We start from the raw sequence: 18,221 nt of genomic DNA on the forward strand, positions 1-18,221 counted from the left end.
CAATGAGCAACAGGAAAAGTTGCCCGAAGCGAGACTAAAAGCTAGAAGCACTTCAAGTCGTCGGGTACAGAGGTTATATTCCAGCTTCTGCGAAAGAAATCTCATTGATCCTTTGGTGGCGTGCGATTATCTGGCCTCTCGAGTCTGACAATGGTGCTCGTCCATCAACTTATAACAGTAAAGACTCCCTCTGGGGCGTTTAATTTCAGTTCTTCAAGAATAACATTGGTTATACGACGAATAGAAAGAAAATAGTACGTCAGATACAGAGCCAATGAAAGAATAGAACTGAGATGAAACGACTAAGCAAATGGTACAAGCGAATCGAGTAGAACGTTAACGATGATAAGAAGATAAATGATAAAGGAAATAAAGAAACAGAGTAAACAAATATTCTCAATGCGATTGTAATAAATTTGAGCGCCTAAGCAAATTAATTCAAAAAATTCAAACACGCCGTTTGAATATTTATTAGAGGATGTAACGTGAAATGGATTGTAAATTAAATTAAATTCTTCCACGACTATATTATACTCCGTCATTCGTAAAATCGTGTTGAAAAATCGATTTGTACGAAAAAGTAGCAATTTCAGTTTTGACTCAAAGGGAAAAGTTCCATTACACTACTGCGGACGAATCGATGCACCCATAAAAAAAATCCTGTCAGCGGAGAACGGAACTCATTAAACCATGCAAATTTTCCCTCTTTTGTTTTAACCTTACTTTTATTCGGAACGGAGCTGATCCGATTGCTAGGATCGCTCTGTACATAAACGAGTTTAGAATATTTCGGCCAGATCGCTACTACTTCTACTTAATCAAGATTGCTGCAACAAATTTGTAAGGAAGAAACTTACTTGATTTAATTAAAAATTTCAATGTTATCGCTTGATACATTTCCCCTCCTTATACGTAGTAAGTGAATAGTTTTGTCTTTTTTAAAAATGATATAGTTTGAATAAACTTTATGTCACATTAATTGTAAAATTATTAGGCAATAAAAAGCAATGAAACCTGAATATGATATATGTCATAAATTTACTTCATGATTGCGCATGAAGTAATGTAAATGTCGAGAGGCCATTTATTTTAATTATCTTGTATACCAGAGCTGAATTTACTGAATGTTAGTTTATTAGTTATACAGCATTGCTATTTAACATCTACGCTGGAAGCAATGTTGCTCCTCTTCCTAACATTACTAATTAAATTTCAAAATATTTTCTCATACCGTATTTGCATCGTTACGATTAATCGACAGAATTTTCTGTCTTACGGGAGATATATTAAACGTGCAATCAGAAACTTTTATAAAATGACTTACTTGTTCGAAGCCGCCTAAAATTTCCGTAGTATCCATCGCAGAATTGACGACGATCGATTTCAGCTTCTGTCCGGTCAGCTTTGCAAGAAGATGTACGAGACTGGTCTTTCCGGTTCCAGATCCACCGATCTGTTACAGAATTGATACATATATTAGTTAAGAAAATGGTATATAATTAATATTTGTAGCATTACTTAATTATATAAGTTGTATAAGAATTATTTAAAAGAGCAGATAAAACGCAAATAATTACTCGACAGTTTGTTCGTGGAAGTTAAACCAGTTTGCAAACTACTTACAAGAATGGCCATCCAATTCATGTTAACACACTGCGCAAGTCCCTTGAGGACAGTTTTCTGCTCCCTCAAGAGCAACAAATCATCGTTTTCGTACACTGCAGAATCGCTGCGATCCAATATTTCGTCTCCCAAAAAGACCTTTTCTCTCGTCAAGTGAACTAAGTACTCTGGATCTGGTAAAGGCCAATCATTTTGTAAGAAAATCTTATTGTATATCTCGATCACCTGTAATTAAAAAACATTTAAAAGTTAGAGAGAAGTTTACTTCATTATATATTGTAAGAAATACATTGTAGGATTGTAAAGACATGAAATTTAATTACATAGCAAATAGTATTCTCGTGAATTAAAATTATTAATATTATAAATATTAAAAACATTACGTTATATATGTCTTACATTTCTTTTATCTTCATTTGTCCTCATTCTATCAACGTAAATCAATTGGGCGCCATTTCCGGGATTGAAAATCTTTTTTGAACTCTTTTTGAAAGCTGCCATGGTTATTTCACACCACCTAGTGACATCTCTAAGGTTCATTTCCCAAGGTGATCCCGAATGGCCCCAAGTAGTTCCAACTTGAGAGCTCAGTTCTTCATTAAACTGAATCATCTTATAGAGTAAATCTTCTGGTAGCTCCGGAAATTGAACATTTAAAATGAATTTTAGATCCCTCTGTTCCAGAGCATCCACAAAAACCTAAAACAGCAAAAGAAGCAAAATCATGAACTGACATGTCCGATAACTCTACCTTTAATGATCAAGAAAAGATGGATCATTGTATTTTTATACGACTTTTTCCTAATATTATTTATTATCATCCCCTTATTATAGCAATATATGTGTTCTTCTATTAATCTTTTGTTTTAAATATAAAAAGAACTTACTTGTGTGAAACGGTTCAAGAATGACTTTGGAAGCCCCCTTCTAGCTCCACCTTGACGAAGAGGATTTTGACAACCAAATAATCGAGTTCCTGGCTTTACGATAAAAGACATTCCTAATTCCGGGATGTAAACTTCACCACGATGATCGAGACAGGCGTTTAATCCTTCGAGAACCGACTGGGATGCAAGATTCAATTCATCCAGAAGAATCCAATCCCCATTCTTTAGAGCTCTTAAGAAAGGACCATCCCTCCATGAGAATTCACCAGGCTTCCCTCTTTCCACTGGTAAATCCGCTCCAAATAAATCCGAAATATCCTACGTAATATTTAAAAATTTTATAATAATATGTTTTAACATTTTGGTTCAATTGAATTCTTTTCTTCTTTTTTTACAAAGGACTCATAAAAGACATTTTAAGTCTTATAAAATAAATGCAATACATTAAAACTGATAATGCTATAGAATTGCAAACTTAATATTACAGTATATAAAAGTAGCAAATCATCTTATTTCATTTACTTGAATTACTTAATAAATTATATAATAAAGAAAGAAGAAGGGATAGTTACCGTTTGATCGCTTAAATTTAATCTAAGAAGACGATGTCCAGATGCTCTGGCAAGTGCAGAAACTAAACTAGTTTTGCCAACTCCTGGACTACCTTCCAATAGAATTGGTTTCTTTAATTGCAAAGCACGTAAAACTTTCAGAGTATTCATTTTTGTTGTTGGGCTTGCAAAAGCAAATCCTACGTTGCTTGGAATTTGCACATTTCCCTTCTTAATATAAAATGAATGTATTCCAAATTTATCCTCATAATTGTTGACATCAAATTCTTCATTGTTCAATATTAATTCAGATTTTAATATAGTCTGTATTTGCTCTTTAATAAATTTCAACGCAGAATCCTTAAAACTTTTCAACTTCTTTGAACTAAAATAATTTGAAATATTTCGGTAAAAAACTAATAAATATAATTATAATTAACTTAATTAATATGATTCATTAAAATAGAATTTGATTAAAATTTTATAAAACCCAATTGATAACAATTCATAGCACTTACTTTTCTGCTGCAGTTAAACCAGATCCAAGCCCATCGATATAGCTTAAAGCTGCACCATGGAAAAAAGCATCCCCTATGCTTAAATCTTCACAAGAATTAAGAAAATTCACCCATGTAAGGATATCTCTGACACTAACGACAAGCTTTTTTCCTATTTCTGTAGTTTGTATCCACTTTATGAATCCTATTATTGCTGCAGGAACAGTTTCCTTGTATTCTTTACGTAGATTGTGTACCATAATACACTTGAGATCGTCCAATGAAACACAACCTTCGCACCAAATTTCCGTGAACCTATTCCTAAGAGCTGGTGAAAGTTCTTTTTTGCCATAATCACCACCAGGATTCATTGTACCAACGAAAATGAAATTTTCATGTGCAGTAACTGTTGCATTTTCTTCAGTTGACGGCTTTTCAGCAATTAAAAGTTTACGTTCAGGTTCTAGAAAAAATTAATTAATTTTAATATTATTTAAATAAAACAATCTTAATTAAATACCTGTTATGTGATTAAAAATAATTCAAGATAATAAATTACCTAGAAGAGAGTTTAGTCTTTCAAGTACGCTATCGTCCGCCAAAGAGATTTCATCTACTAAAAAGAAGCCTCCATCTTTCATGGATTTTACTAAAGGACCATCAACCCATTCGAACAATTTCTGATTTTCTCTATGTTCTCTAACTGGACGGAGACTTCCAAGAAAATCAGAAGCTTCTGTATGCATATGACAGTTGACAATACTAAGTTCTTGTTGTCTAATTACAGACAATAGTTGACAAACTGTAGTTTTTCCACCTCCTGTTTCACCAATTAAAAGAACTGGTTCTTTAAAGTCACAGGCTTTCGAGAGAAGTACTGCCATTTTGCACATTTGATATGTCCAGACTACATGTTCAAATTCTGGAATCTTCTTTGACAAAAGAGATTCCAAGATTGACTTAGTCACAGTAGAAGTTTTTTCAGAAAGTGAAAATAGAGCATCTGGACTAACATCTCTTTTTAAATGTTTCTTTAGCACTTCTATGATTTCTAAACATTCTTCTGAATGACGAACTTTTGAAGAGAGAACCAAATATCCTTCGTCCGCTAAATGTTGACTCCAATCATACAAAGTGCCTACAATATCGGGTGCCAGATGATATCTCTCAGCCCAGCGAAACAAATCTCTAAGGGTTATGAACCCTACAAAAAATGGGAAAATTACCTTCTTAAATGACAAAAATATTTACTAATAAATAATGCGTTAAGAAAATAATATACCTCTTTTTCCTGCAAAAGTTGCAGTACCCTTTCTTCGTACTTGAAGTTCTGTCATTACACTGATTACTTGCTTGCAATATGTTTCTGGCATCTTACACCTTTTATGTAGAATTATTTGGAGCTCTTTAGGTGGAATTTCATCAAAATGTAACTCGACAAATCGATTTCTAAATGCACGTGATAACACCTAGTAACAAATAGGAATAAAAAAATCATATGAAATACTAATAAGAAATTATTTGTTTATAAAATATTACCTTTCTTCCACCATATAAACCTGGAGGATTTTGCGTAGCGAAAAGCATGAAATTATCATGTGCTTTTACAATTTGTTGAGTTTCAGGAATAAACAACTCTCTATTATCATCAAGAACTCTATTCAAAGCTTCTAAAACATCGCTAGGTGCTAAATTTAACTCGTCCAAAATTATCCAATATCCTGAAGAATATTAAATTATTTTAGAGGTATAAAAATAGATAATTGAAACATGTAATAGTATAATAAAAAGGATAATCAAAAATTAAATTCATCATACCTTTCCGCATAGCGTCTACTAGAATACCCTCCTTAAAAACTAACTTTCCTGAAGAATCAGCTACATAGGTACCAACGTATTCCTGCAGGTCTGTGTGTTCGTGATTATTAATTCGTACACAGGTATGTCCAGAAGCCTTCGCTAAGTATGTTATCAAACTGGTCTTTCCTACTGAAGTATCCCCTTGGAGTAATACAGGCATTTTACCAATAGATACTACTCGCACTAAGTCTTTCAAATTTTGCTTCACTGTTTCTGTGAGGATATACTAAAATCAAAGAAAATATAAAAGTTTTATTTATTTTACCTTTATCTTACTTTGCCTACAAGATCTGTTTTTTTTTTATATATACATATTTAATACACTGCTTAATTTTTATAGCATTTATATCATATATAACGAAAGCTAAAAACTGCCTACTAGTAAAATTCTCTTTAAAAGAATACAAACTTACATTTTCTGGAATTTGTGGCTCAAGATCGCCTCTAGAGATCCAATAGCCCTCAAAGCATATAAAACTCTCAGCATGACCACGTGGCCTTGGAATTGGAGTTCCAATAACAGCACTGGCAGCTTTTTCTCCTATGATAGCCTTTACAATCATTCTTTGTACTATTGGGTAAGATTTACTATCTAACTGTGTTAGAAAACTTAAACAAAATGCTTCATATAAGGATCTCATTATATTTCCACAAGGATTCTGTGCAGACACACTTAGAGCACGACATAGTGTTCTCAAACTGTAATGTGGCTTATGCCCAATTCCATCAAGAAGACTGGTTTCTGCTTCTTTCCTGACACTTAAGTAAAATTTGACAATATTTTCAATTTTTTCTGGTGACAGATTTAAGTCATTCAGATATGAACTAACTAGAAGTTGTAAATCTGATTTTTCCGTGAGTTCATCAACAAAGAATTCTGTAAATCTATTCCTCAGACCCATGGGAAGATCTTTTTTCCCAACATCTGTTGCAGGATTCATACAAGCAAAAATTGCAAAGTCTTTGTGCCTTTTAATTGGTTCTTTGTCTCCACGCTCTAACAAAGATAGAGATCCGCAAGATCCTTCTAATAAACCAGAAAGACATTCTAATGTTTCTGCAGTAGCTAAATTTATCTCATCTAACAAAACCCAGTCTCCATTTTTCAGTGCTTTGACTAAACTACCCTCTACAAATGAAAATGCTAAAGAAAATTGACTCTGCACCTGAGACTGAAGTTTTTCTAATTTCTCTGCTAGCTTCTCCCATTTCTTTAAAACTTCTATCTCATTTTGATTTTTTGTAGACGTCTTCAGTCTTTTCAAAGCAGCACTAGTGCTATGAATCATTAAAGTAATCAACATCTTCCACTTTCTTCCTTCAAAGCAATGCCCAATATGATTCAAATATTTTAAATTTGGTTCAATTGCAAAATAAGATCGAAACAAAATCTCGAATTCTTCGCGAATTGGAAGAATCAAAAGTTTAAGATCTACCGGTTTGTAGCCACCAAGTAGATCTGTACTTTCACTCTGTTGGTTCATATTTATTACTATCAACTTATGGCCTGTTATCTGTGCAAGGTATTGTACGCAACTTGTTTTCCCTGTGCCAGTTTCTCCAACTAGAAGAACTGGCTCTTTCTGTACAATACAACTAGCTATTCTTTCCAAAAGACATACAGATGGTCTTGTATAAGAAAAATTGGAACTTTTAGATTCTATTTTAACTCTATCAGCTATTTTTATCTCTAATTTTGCTCTACCAACAATAAGACATTCTTTGTGGAGATTTACAGATGGCTTATGTACTTGAGAAAAAAATTCTGCTTTTGTTTTTACAATACCTAATTTGTGTGCCACAGCTATTGCCAAATTTAAACGTTGTACTGAAATAAAAAGATAACAACATGATTCATCACTTATGAAATTTCTTTATAAGAACATTTAATTGCAGTATTATAAAAAATCATTCAGCAATAATAGATATTTTTATAAAGTATATTTTACATACCGGGATTAGGCACAGAGCAGCAAAAGACATCTAAAGCATCTTGAAAGATCTTCAGTCCTGAAGCAGGTGAGGATACATCAAAATCAACTATAGCTCTAAAGCACCACTTAATCAAATCCCTGGTAGAAATTTGTCTAGTATTCCTTACACTATTCACAATGTCATCTTCATGATTTCCAGCAGAAAACAATAAAAACACATCAACCATTTTTACAGCTACTGTATGCAATATTGGAAATAAGGTTTGGACAATTGTAACGAGTTCTTTTTTTGATAAGGACTCTATGTTAACACAAGACCACTGTTTTTGCATTGGCATTTGGAATGATTTTTGTGTTCCTCCAGAACTCAATCTTCTAGTAACAAACAATTGAAACCCACTTTTCACGTGTATCAAGTCTCTGTATCCAGGGACTGATAATGTATTAGTTTCTATAAGTTGTCCAATAACACTAATAACATCTGTTGCAGCACAGTCAATATCTTCTAAAAGCAGCCATTTGCCAGATGATACAGCTTCAGTCAATATTCCTGGTTGCCATAAAAATTCTCCAGGAATATCAGTACATCTGTACATTCCTAACAACATTTTAGAATCTGTTTCATCACCTAATTGCACTTTTGCAAATTTCTGTGCATTGTGACCAGTAGCTTGAGCTAAGAACTCTATTAATGCAGTCTTTCCAGAACCAACTGCACCTTGTAAACATACACATTTATTGGAAGAGACTGCTAAAGCTAAATTCCGTAAATTTTGTCGCGTAGATGGTACAGGAATTAGATTCAATTCATTTCTACTTGCAGGTTTCTCAAATATTGGAAGCAAAATTCCTCCAATGGAAACTACAGAAGGTACATTAGGAATTCCGTCGATTTCTTTGGTATCTTCACATGTTATATTATTTCGATTAATTTCTTTACTTTTAACAAAGTACTCTTGATCGTTAGAAATAAAATCATTCACATGAGATAGATAGCAAGATTCTGACATTTCTAATACAATAGCAATACAATTCATTGCTACCCTGAAAGATAATTAAAAATTGTTCTTGTATATTTTGTTTTGACTTAAGACACTTTTTTATTTTACTTATTTAAAACGGAATTTTAACAAATTTATTCCCAAACAATTACTCTATTTAATAAAAATTATTGGATTAAAATCTTTTCCTATTAGTAATTTTATTTAAAATATTAAAAGGAGATATATTTTTTAATTTTATATCTTACCATCTAACACCTCCATCGTCATGAGTCAGATATTTATAAAATTCAGACCAATTCCATGCATATTTAAAGTGCATTGGTGCACTACATAAAATATCATAACAAGCAGTTACTAAATCATAATCAGATATTTTTTTGGCAGATATTACTCTTTGCCTATTGCGTCTCTTTAAAGGAGGACTATGATCAACTTCTATAAATTCAAATGGAGCTGGATTTACATCAAAATAATGTAGAACAAATCTGTAACAAAACAATATTGATTTACAAATCATTTTCAAATTTTATATCATTTAAATATATACAAATTTACATACTACTAAACATAAACGACTATGCTTATATATTTCTTAAATAAGAAAAAGATTACTTGTATATGTCTGCACTAAATTAATAATACAACTAAGAAAACAGAACAGAATACTGTGTTACAAAGACCTTTAATTTTTTTTAAATATATTTTACATTTATTACATATTTCATCAATTGATAATTCTAAATTTAAGTAATAAAAAAAGTATAATACATAGAGTATTAGAAAAATATTGTTTGTATCCTTGTAGGATATTCTCCAATCTGAAACATTCAACCTAAAATGTTATGGAACATGAAAGAATTATAATGCTGAATAAAGTATTATTCAACCTAAAATATATTACCTATAAGTAAGAGAACATAATTTCATGATGATACTTTCGCTATTAATAATCACATATTAGGGTAACAAAAATATATATATACATACAAAATAACATAAAATATAAAGTATTCTATATAACATTAAAAATACATACGCTAGTATATCCCGATTCTTTGAAAGTAATTTGGCCAAAATAACTGAATTTAATTTATGAATCAAATCTTCGTCATCAATGGAAATTGTATCCATAGAAATGCTGTTCATAATTAATGCTGGCAATAACTGTGGGAAACATTCTGCAACATCCTCTGTGGATTCTGGATTCATTAAGAATTCACATAAAATATCTACAATTTGATTATGTTCATCCTCGCTTGGTTCCTACAATAAAATTACACAATGTTATGAAACAAGATTAATGAAATATATTTTGAAGAATATAACATTATTAAATAATGAAAAAGTAAGACATGTGGTACATTTTAATCAAAACTCAATTTAAAAATAAACAGTAATTAAAGCATTAGAAAAAGTTTTGCATTTTCTATAAATTTTGTCATGTTTATTCCGCGTATTAAATTAAATGAATTACTAACAATAACCTACAAAAGAATGTGAAATTTATACAATAAGAAATAGTAATAGCAGAGAAAAATAACAACAGAGATATTGATAATTGTGATGTTAACAAACGAAAAGAGGATATTTAAAATATTCCAAAAAGATTTTTCTTACTTACTTTGTCAGTTCTAAAAAATGAGAGTTTCTGCATATACTTTTCGTCTCGTTTAATAAATATCGACAAACTTCGTGAAAACATGTTTGAAAAACTAAAAATCAAGTTACAGGTGTAATGCCGGATAAATATTGAGATCAATTCGTAAGTAACCACGTGCTTAAGATTAGTAGCCAATGTTCGGATGTTCCTTTTTAAGGCGTACAATTCCTCGACTCCTAACAAAATAATTCCCTAGATTACTTGCGGTTTCTTAAAACTAAAAACCTACCTATCATAAGTTTGCTATCATTATGAAATGTAAGATTAAGAAATGTAGTTTAAATTTGAAGCTAAAAAATAATTGCAACGATTTTATTCGTAAATTACGTATTATTAATATAATTTGGTACAGGTAAAAATAATTTCATATAAGCAGACATTAAGAATTTCATGATTTATAAATTACCAATGAAAAATTAAATATTAACTTTATTTCCAAAATTCAAATAATATACATTTTTTAAATAAATGTTTTTTCATATGTCTTTATTGTAAAAGAAGGAAAAATGTCTATCAAGTTGCATATAATGCTATGTTATAGGTGGTTTTGAGTATTATTTTGTCATAGTATTTAAAATAAGTGCCATTATCATTATGTATTTGATATATGAAAAGTGTCAATTTTAATTAATTTAGTTTTTCTAATAAACTTGGCATGTTTTGTTATAATATTATAATATAAATATTGTCATCATATATATGTAACATTGTTATAATGCAATTAATATTTTAAACTGATAGATCATCTTCAGACTATGTTACAAGAATTATGCATAACTATTTGAAACAATTATATGGAACAATGATAACAGATAATAATATGTAATCTTTTAACCACTTGCAATGAAATTGTTTTTATATATATATATATTGGCAATTTAGACGATAAAATTCAAATTAATTCTTTTATCATATGATAAAATGTAAAATCACTTTATTTGCAAGAATAAATATCTGTTTCTGTGAAGTTTTAAAACCACACTTAGTACTTATTATGCAATTTAAAATTTAAGATACTTAAAATAAATAAGAATACCTATTTTATATATAAATCAAGTTTAATACGAAATATACAAGCCTTAACTGTAAACACATGTTTTGGACAGTACAAAAGTTGTACTTTTAGAATGTCTCTGTACAACTTAATAATATAAATCAGAAAATCTCAGGATGTGAGTTAAATTCATCTCGCAACCTCCTCTCAATTGCAGGTAGAGATAGGTTATCAACCTGAACGTTAAAGCTGACATAAACAGCTATTGAAAGTTTCTTTGAAAGTCTCTTGGCAAGACTGGTTGAAAATTCATTGGCAATTGATCCCATAATCTTCGTTGTAAGTGGTTCCTTTTCATATGGTGATTTGATTGCGAATGACAAATCATTCATGGCATTCTCATTATAATCACCTACCCACAGATAGAGGGAATTTTCCATTTTAATTACATGACATGAGATTGACAAGTCACCGACTTTTGCCACAAAATCATGAAACTTAACGTCACAATCGTTATTCGTTATTTCTTCTACTTCTAACTGATTTTCCATGTTTTAACTGTTGTTCAGCTCGTTTGTTTTTGATTTCAGATCTGCTGACTACGAGTCTATTTACTCTACAGGCGAATCAGTGGAACTAACACAAAGTACAATTTTCAACCGATAGATAACGCTACCATGTCCAAAATAGTGCATTTTAAATTAAACGAATGTAATTAATTAATTAAGTAAGTAATTAGAACAAAATATATACATATTTTCACACTGTATACGTAAAAGACTTTTCCATAACGGGGACATACTTTGAAGAATTTTCCCTGTTATTAATTGAATAAAAAAGTTAGAATTAAAAGTTAAATTAATTAAATTTTACCAGCGACAACTACTTTAACAATTATATCTTACTCGTTAATTTATAGTTTAATTTGTGATTCTTTTTAGATATAGACACATACGTCTTTTTGCTATATGAAAAATTGAAAAATTAACAGGGTTTCAGAATTGAAGTAAAAATAATATCTCATTTCTATAGCAGTTTACGCTCGGTATAATAAAAAAGTTAACGATTATGATAATTACAATAAATACGCAAGAATTAATTCTAAAACTAATTCTAAACTATGATTTTAAAATGTTTTCCTTTATGTTCGTACCATAAGACAGAAGACATAACAGGTGAGTGTTTTTAAGTCACCCGTTATATCTAGCGAAGCTTATTGATATACCTGCAGCAGAATCACCTGCATGTGCAGTGAGCTGTATACCTAAGCCTCTAAACGGTCGCGGCGCGTATAATTTATGAATTATTATTTTGTACTATAATGTTGGCCCCACTGTACGCGCGGCTGTTTCAAGCCGCACCAATGGGGAGTCCCATCTTGTTGGAAACTGAGATAAAAAGCACCGCCATTGGCGTAATCTCTTCAAAAAGCAGAAGTTTAGAATAAATCTACTAAAACGATACATCTTTACCTTGAAATTGAATTTGTTTTTGCCAAATATATACATTGTTTTAAATGTTATACGAATATTATAATTATTCTGATTTCCGGTATTTTCGTTTATTTTATTTAGTAGAAAATAATTGCCCTATTCTTTGTTTCAGTATCTTTTCATAACATGGATATTTCTTCGCTTCTCAGTAAAAAGGAAGGATCTATGCTTGCGAAATAATTCTTATATTCAACAAGATACGAAGTTCTGTTTAAATCCTCTACTATAATCATCCATCACGAACAATGTGATGTCCAATTAATTCTGAATTAATTAAACAGTCGCACGTTTCAACCGATATAACTAATTCACGATTTCAGTAATTGATTTTGAGTTTATTAATAACCTCGAGGATCGTGTTTAATTAGAAATGTATTATGTAAATTGACTCAGCAGAAGTAATCTCTAATTTATTACGTATTTTACATGAAATAGACTCTACATTGTGTTATATAAATTGCATATAATTACGGTAATCTTATCTAATTATCCAAGATCCATAAAGTTGTTTATTCGTATCACGACGAAGGAACTAGGGAGAAGGAGATTGTAAAACACAGCAGGAAAGAAAGGAAATTATTATTTATTTGAATTCCCCTTTTTTTTTTTTTTTTGTCATTTCTACGAGGTGATTTCAGATATAAAATTTGCACAAAATTCATAGCTTCCATATGAAATCCGTATGAAATGTATCTGCATAACAGAAAACTTTTATTTTCCTTATAACAGTAAATTTCGTATTATATTTTATTTCGAAGTAAGAAATCAATGATCATTAACACTTTTACCTTTGGATATTATGCTTTTAATACGAATGGTATTCGATTTTATTTATCGACGTAAGTTACAGGTAATTTAATTAATATCTTTGCCTTTATATCTTATACATGGCAGAATCAAAGTATTGATTTAAAAAGATATTCATGCTTGTTACGTCGTACAATTAATTTCCTTATTGCTCTTGTTAACTGGTAATTTTCGATGTTCCACGGTGTTTCCCTTTATTATTAGTAGACATAAAACGTTAGCGTCGATAGAACATAGAAGCTCAAAGCAAATAATTATCTACGTGGGATACATATAATTACATATATGTATTCTACTTTCTTTTTTATGTATACTTCCTTACTGCGTTTTTTTTACCTGCTAACTTTTTCCCATTGAAGATAGATGGTCTCCCGAACATTTCTACTTTTTTCCTTATCTTTGTTCTACAAGGCCTGTATTTATGGAAATGGGAAGTGCTATATCAGATCTTTACAAGTGCTATGCTTTCGTATCTTTATATCCTTTATATTGTCATTGAAAGAAACGAAATAATTCTCCAATAAATAATAATAATTAATAATATATATTTTTTCATAGTTAATTATGTTCTATCCATATTTTATGAAACATATGTACACGTATATGTAGACATTTATAACTATATTTTCTGGCACTGGGAAAGCCAATAAAATCGATTAAAATTATTTTCATTCAACTTAACACTTATCTTAAGTTTTATCGAACTGTGTCCTCGTTTTTCTAAAAAAAAACACATAACTTGTGCCAACGCCGAAAGCGCGCTGAAAATGCTGGTTTTCATCCGATCGCCAGGTTAAGCAGCGCGTGGCACGGAGAAGTACTAAGATGGGTGATCGCTCCTTGGGAATTCTGTGCGTCGTTGGCACCACCCAACCTTTTATTTCTTTTTAGCAGATATTAGAAAATGTAAACGAAGAAGATCCACGAAAGACCTCCTTTTTTATTGAAACTCTCGTACGATCAAGCTTTATCGTTAAAAATCGTTCGCGTATTTTCAAGCTACGTAAGTGATTCATATCATAAACAACGCGCTATTCGAATTACTCTCTGTTGCAGCGAGTTGTCGGCTCTTCAAATTTCAACTATTCTAACCTGTTTTCTCACCTACGTACATAATCTACGCACATCGCATCCTCGCCTTCGTTTCGATAACGAGAGCAACGTTTGTTTAACGAAGAACTTGGAACTGTGCGTATCAAGAGAATTAAATAGCAATAAGTCGTTCGTAGTTCGCTTCCTTGCTCATGTTCTCTCTAACTGCAACATTCCGTCAGCTCCCTCTCCAAGTGTCTAAACAAAACACCCTCTTGCAGAAACCAATAAACTGACTGTCTTAGAGAGTTCTTCATAGAGTGTGTATATCAAGGCGAGCAACAGCATATCGCTTCTGACCCAAGCCAAGTGGTTGTCTGAAGATAGAGAGGAGGATGGTCCCTCGCGCTGCTCGTTGCCCCACCCGTGGATATTCCGGTCTAACCAAACAAGTATCGCCTCTGTCGGTCGGTATCTCGGCCCGTAGATCGGATCGCGATCGATAGTTACGCCAATGGGTTGAAACGAGGCAGCAGAGAGAGAAAGAGAAAGGAGAAGAAGAGAGGAGAGCGGCGGCCGATGGTGCGGCAGGTAGAGGCGAGGGTCTCGGCCCGTGTATACTATAATTACGAGTAACTCAGCCACATTTGCGTTGATCCGACACCTTAAAGATAACATTTAGCGGCCCCTTTTATCTCCGCGGCAAACAAACCAATTTATACCTCAGCTCGCTTTGTGCCTCGCTCTGTCTCCGTTTCGCCAACGCTCAGCCTCGCTCTCCTCCTCTCTATCACCGAAAAAAACCCCGCCCCGAACTACGAATTAGGAGCATCCTTCTCCTCCTTTTACCATCTTGCTTGCTCTCGTGCTTCTCCTTTGCTTCCCTTTGTGCTGCTTCTTTCCTTGCATCTTCCTCCTCTTCGTCTTCGCCTGTTTCTTCCTCCGCTATTTTCCTCTTCTTCTTGTTCTTCGCTGATTTTCGTCTTCTTCTTCGCCGGCTATTTTGCTCGTGTCCTTGATCCTATTCTGGGGTCTTCGTCGCCTTCTCGCGCTGCTGCCTTGGCCGCTCGTTCGTCCTGGTTTGTCGGTGGTCGTTAGATTTTGGTACGAGCGTCTTGATGTAACTCTTGATGTCCCGCTGCTCTTCTGTTTTTTTCTTTTTTTTTTTTCTGGTATTTCGCGGAGGAATTTCAATTTTGGCAGCAATTACGGCGGAGTTTCTTTCAACCGGTCTTTATGCGACCTCAACTGGATGAATGAATGACCGGTTAATCCAAGGATACGCGTATATATTCCAGATATCATACGCGTCAGATGACACATGGAAGAAAAGGCGCTCAAACACAGTCTTCTTTCGCTTCCTAAACACCGTAAGTATTACGTTGACATGCCGTAGAAATATTTTTCACAACTTCTACACATTGATGCACACGATCAAACTCTCCAGTGAAAATTCGCAAGTACACGAACATCGGTATCTCGTTGATTTTTTAATCGTCTCAATAACGTTTACGTATACCGTTGCCAGAGAAGAAGAAGAAGAAGAAGAAGAAGAAGAAGAAGAAGAAGAAGAAGAAGAATAAGAAGCGAAATTTGTACGAAGGAAACCGATAGAGTGGCAGATTGTACGGAGAGGCGTGCAGCGGAAGATTGAAATTAATCAGCTCTTGGACGGATCATTATTTCTATTATCCTGCGTTTCGCTCTCAGCAAGTTTCACAGCGAAGGACAGCGGACTTTCTCAAATTTCACGTGTATTATTTACTCAATTGGTCACGGTTCTTCCCTCTCGCTAGCCTTCTTAATAGACGGCCAGATGGAGTTAGTCAATGCCTAATGAATTACTTATCGCTGAGGGAGGATCGGGGCAGCGAGAAAAGGGCGAGGGAGATTTGATTAATGATTATAGTTGTTCGGTTAACATCTGAGATTCCGCTTTTTTCTCCCCTGCTGTATTATTGGCTTCTACTGTAAACTTATTAACCTTACGTTTTCATCCGTCCTTCCTTTTGTATGTTTTCTTTGTGAATGATTATATATGGGAGGCAGGCTCGGGTAAATTTGATTTCTAATACAAATAAAAAATAACTACTCGAAAGAGGGGATCGTTTGTTGCTTTTAACTGAAGAAACGACAGAGGGAAAAATATCAATCGTTTTATAGCGAGCTATTTAATAGCGACATAATTATAGAAGCAAAAGCAAGAGCAACATGAACAGGCAAATTTATATAAGCGAAAATTTATCGTGGCTTTTTTTTAACAAGAAGATGCATAATTTATACTGATTATGTAGTTTGATGCTGCACACAGAAGGATAAGGAAGAGGAAGGAGGAAAAATTAAAGAGCCGATCGAGGTCGTTAGAGATACAATCTCCGGAATTGCCGATCAAAAGCTTGAAATCAGATCCCACGGTTGTGATTATGGCGTCATGAGCGGTAATGGGATCGTATCAACCTGAAATTTTATTACTTTCAATATTTGCCACGTCCGCAATCCCACGTATCCCAATTTCCCATTTATTTTCATCTTTCGTGCATATTTTCCATTTTTAAGATACACGTCGCTGCCTTTCCAATTCCACGATATTCCAAAATATTCGTAAGATAAAACGACGCTATAATAATAAACACGGAGTGTTGTAACGCGTTCCCTTCCTGTCGTGACATAAAACGATAATAAAATGGAAGATAGTTTATCGATCGACAGGTTGGCGCTTCTTAGATGCCCATCTCTTCGCTGCCCTTCAACAACAAATGTTATCTCGCGATATACCGCGATAGGATTCTCATGCTGAGCCTTCCTACTTCCAATTTTCTAACTGATTTGTATTCCGTGAAAAACAATTAAGTGGCCGCATATTTCTCAACGACAACCGTAAGTTTCAACACGTCGCTACGAGCATAGATGGCTACACAGTTTTGTACCCCATGTTCGTTGTTGCAGTAGATACGCAGAGTATATTTAGCTGCGCGTCGCAAGTTACCCGTTTAATGTGAAGAAATATCAATTACCACCACCTAATGACAAAATCCGCAATCACTTAGTTGTCAATCGAATATAAATACGTAGGACGCGATCTGTACGAGTCAGGCGGACAAAAAGAAACGGAAGCTCTGGCGTATTATCATGGAGCGCTACAGCTTCCTAAACCCTCGCCAAAGAAACGAGCGAAGGAGGAAACGCAGAGCGTGGCAGTAGGCAGAAAAACCTTCGAAACGAGGAGTGAAACAGGTGCCAAGAAAACACGTTCGCTCGTGCGCTCGCGCGTGCAGACATTAGTCGCCACTGTCGGCAGTCGCGCGCCCTCGTGAAGGTGCGTTTTCACCGACTTCTGCGGACGCCCTTTTTCCCTCCGCTTCGCGAATATTCAAGCGCGGACGAGCGTCGTTTTGTTGCTCGGCGATCGCACGTCGAACCGGAAATCGAACGTCCGAGTGCTGTAAAGGCTGGTTCACACACAGCCACAGGTTTAATCGAGCAAAGCGGGCGAGCGGAACTGAATTTACGCCGTTGATTCGCGGAAAAGTAACGTTTTCGTCTTCGTCCACGGTGATCCTGCAACGCGAACAGCGTCGATTCGGTTTTGTTGCTTGAACTTACTTAAACTACTGGCCGTGTGTGAACCAGCCTTAAGGGCGCTGCGATCGTGCGCTTAGGGACCAGACCGAGTTTAGATGACTTTGGAATCCTTGTAGACGAGTTTGCGAACAGATTCCTGAAATTCGATAACTGTTTACGGTATAACGCTATCGCCGCTTTGGTGTAAACTCGGCCTGAGAAGCCTTCGGATGTGGAGAAGTCGTTGAAACGCAGCAACGAACTGCTAGACGTAGCGAGAAACACGTCGATGAACCATCGAAAACAGTGTTCTCCTCT

At 33.9% G+C, this 18,221-nt stretch overlaps 1 protein-coding gene across 1 annotated transcript in view; it reads right to left on the reverse strand.

Annotated features, from left to right (window-relative positions):
• The window catches only part of LOC139995286 (midasin), a 128,902-nt gene extending 118,603 nt beyond the window's left edge, over nt 1–10,299 (reverse strand). Inside the window, exons 1-15 of the mRNA XM_072018616.1 lie at nt 9,978–10,299; nt 9,393–9,619; nt 8,602–8,841; nt 7,372–8,396; nt 5,832–7,246; nt 5,377–5,644; nt 5,098–5,279; nt 4,841–5,027; nt 4,118–4,762; nt 3,580–4,021; nt 3,083–3,446; nt 2,511–2,828; nt 2,023–2,322; nt 1,624–1,848; nt 1,325–1,453 (exon numbers count right to left, since the gene is read on the reverse strand). Coding sequence (XP_071874717.1) covers nt 1,325–1,453; nt 1,624–1,848; nt 2,023–2,322; nt 2,511–2,828; nt 3,083–3,446; nt 3,580–4,021; nt 4,118–4,762; nt 4,841–5,027; nt 5,098–5,279; nt 5,377–5,644; nt 5,832–7,246; nt 7,372–8,396; nt 8,602–8,841; nt 9,393–9,619; nt 9,978–10,058 — 6,048 coding nt within the window. The 5' untranslated portion in view covers nt 10,059–10,299. The remainder of the gene's footprint in view (nt 1–1,324; nt 1,454–1,623; nt 1,849–2,022; nt 2,323–2,510; nt 2,829–3,082; nt 3,447–3,579; nt 4,022–4,117; nt 4,763–4,840; nt 5,028–5,097; nt 5,280–5,376; nt 5,645–5,831; nt 7,247–7,371; nt 8,397–8,601; nt 8,842–9,392; nt 9,620–9,977) is intronic.
• Between the last annotated feature and the right edge of the window lie 7,922 nt (nt 10,300–18,221).

Source organism: Bombus fervidus, chromosome 15, assembly GCF_041682495.2.
Source record: "Bombus fervidus isolate BK054 chromosome 15, iyBomFerv1, whole genome shotgun sequence".
Taxonomy (NCBI): Eukaryota; Metazoa; Arthropoda; class Insecta; order Hymenoptera; family Apidae; genus Bombus; species Bombus fervidus.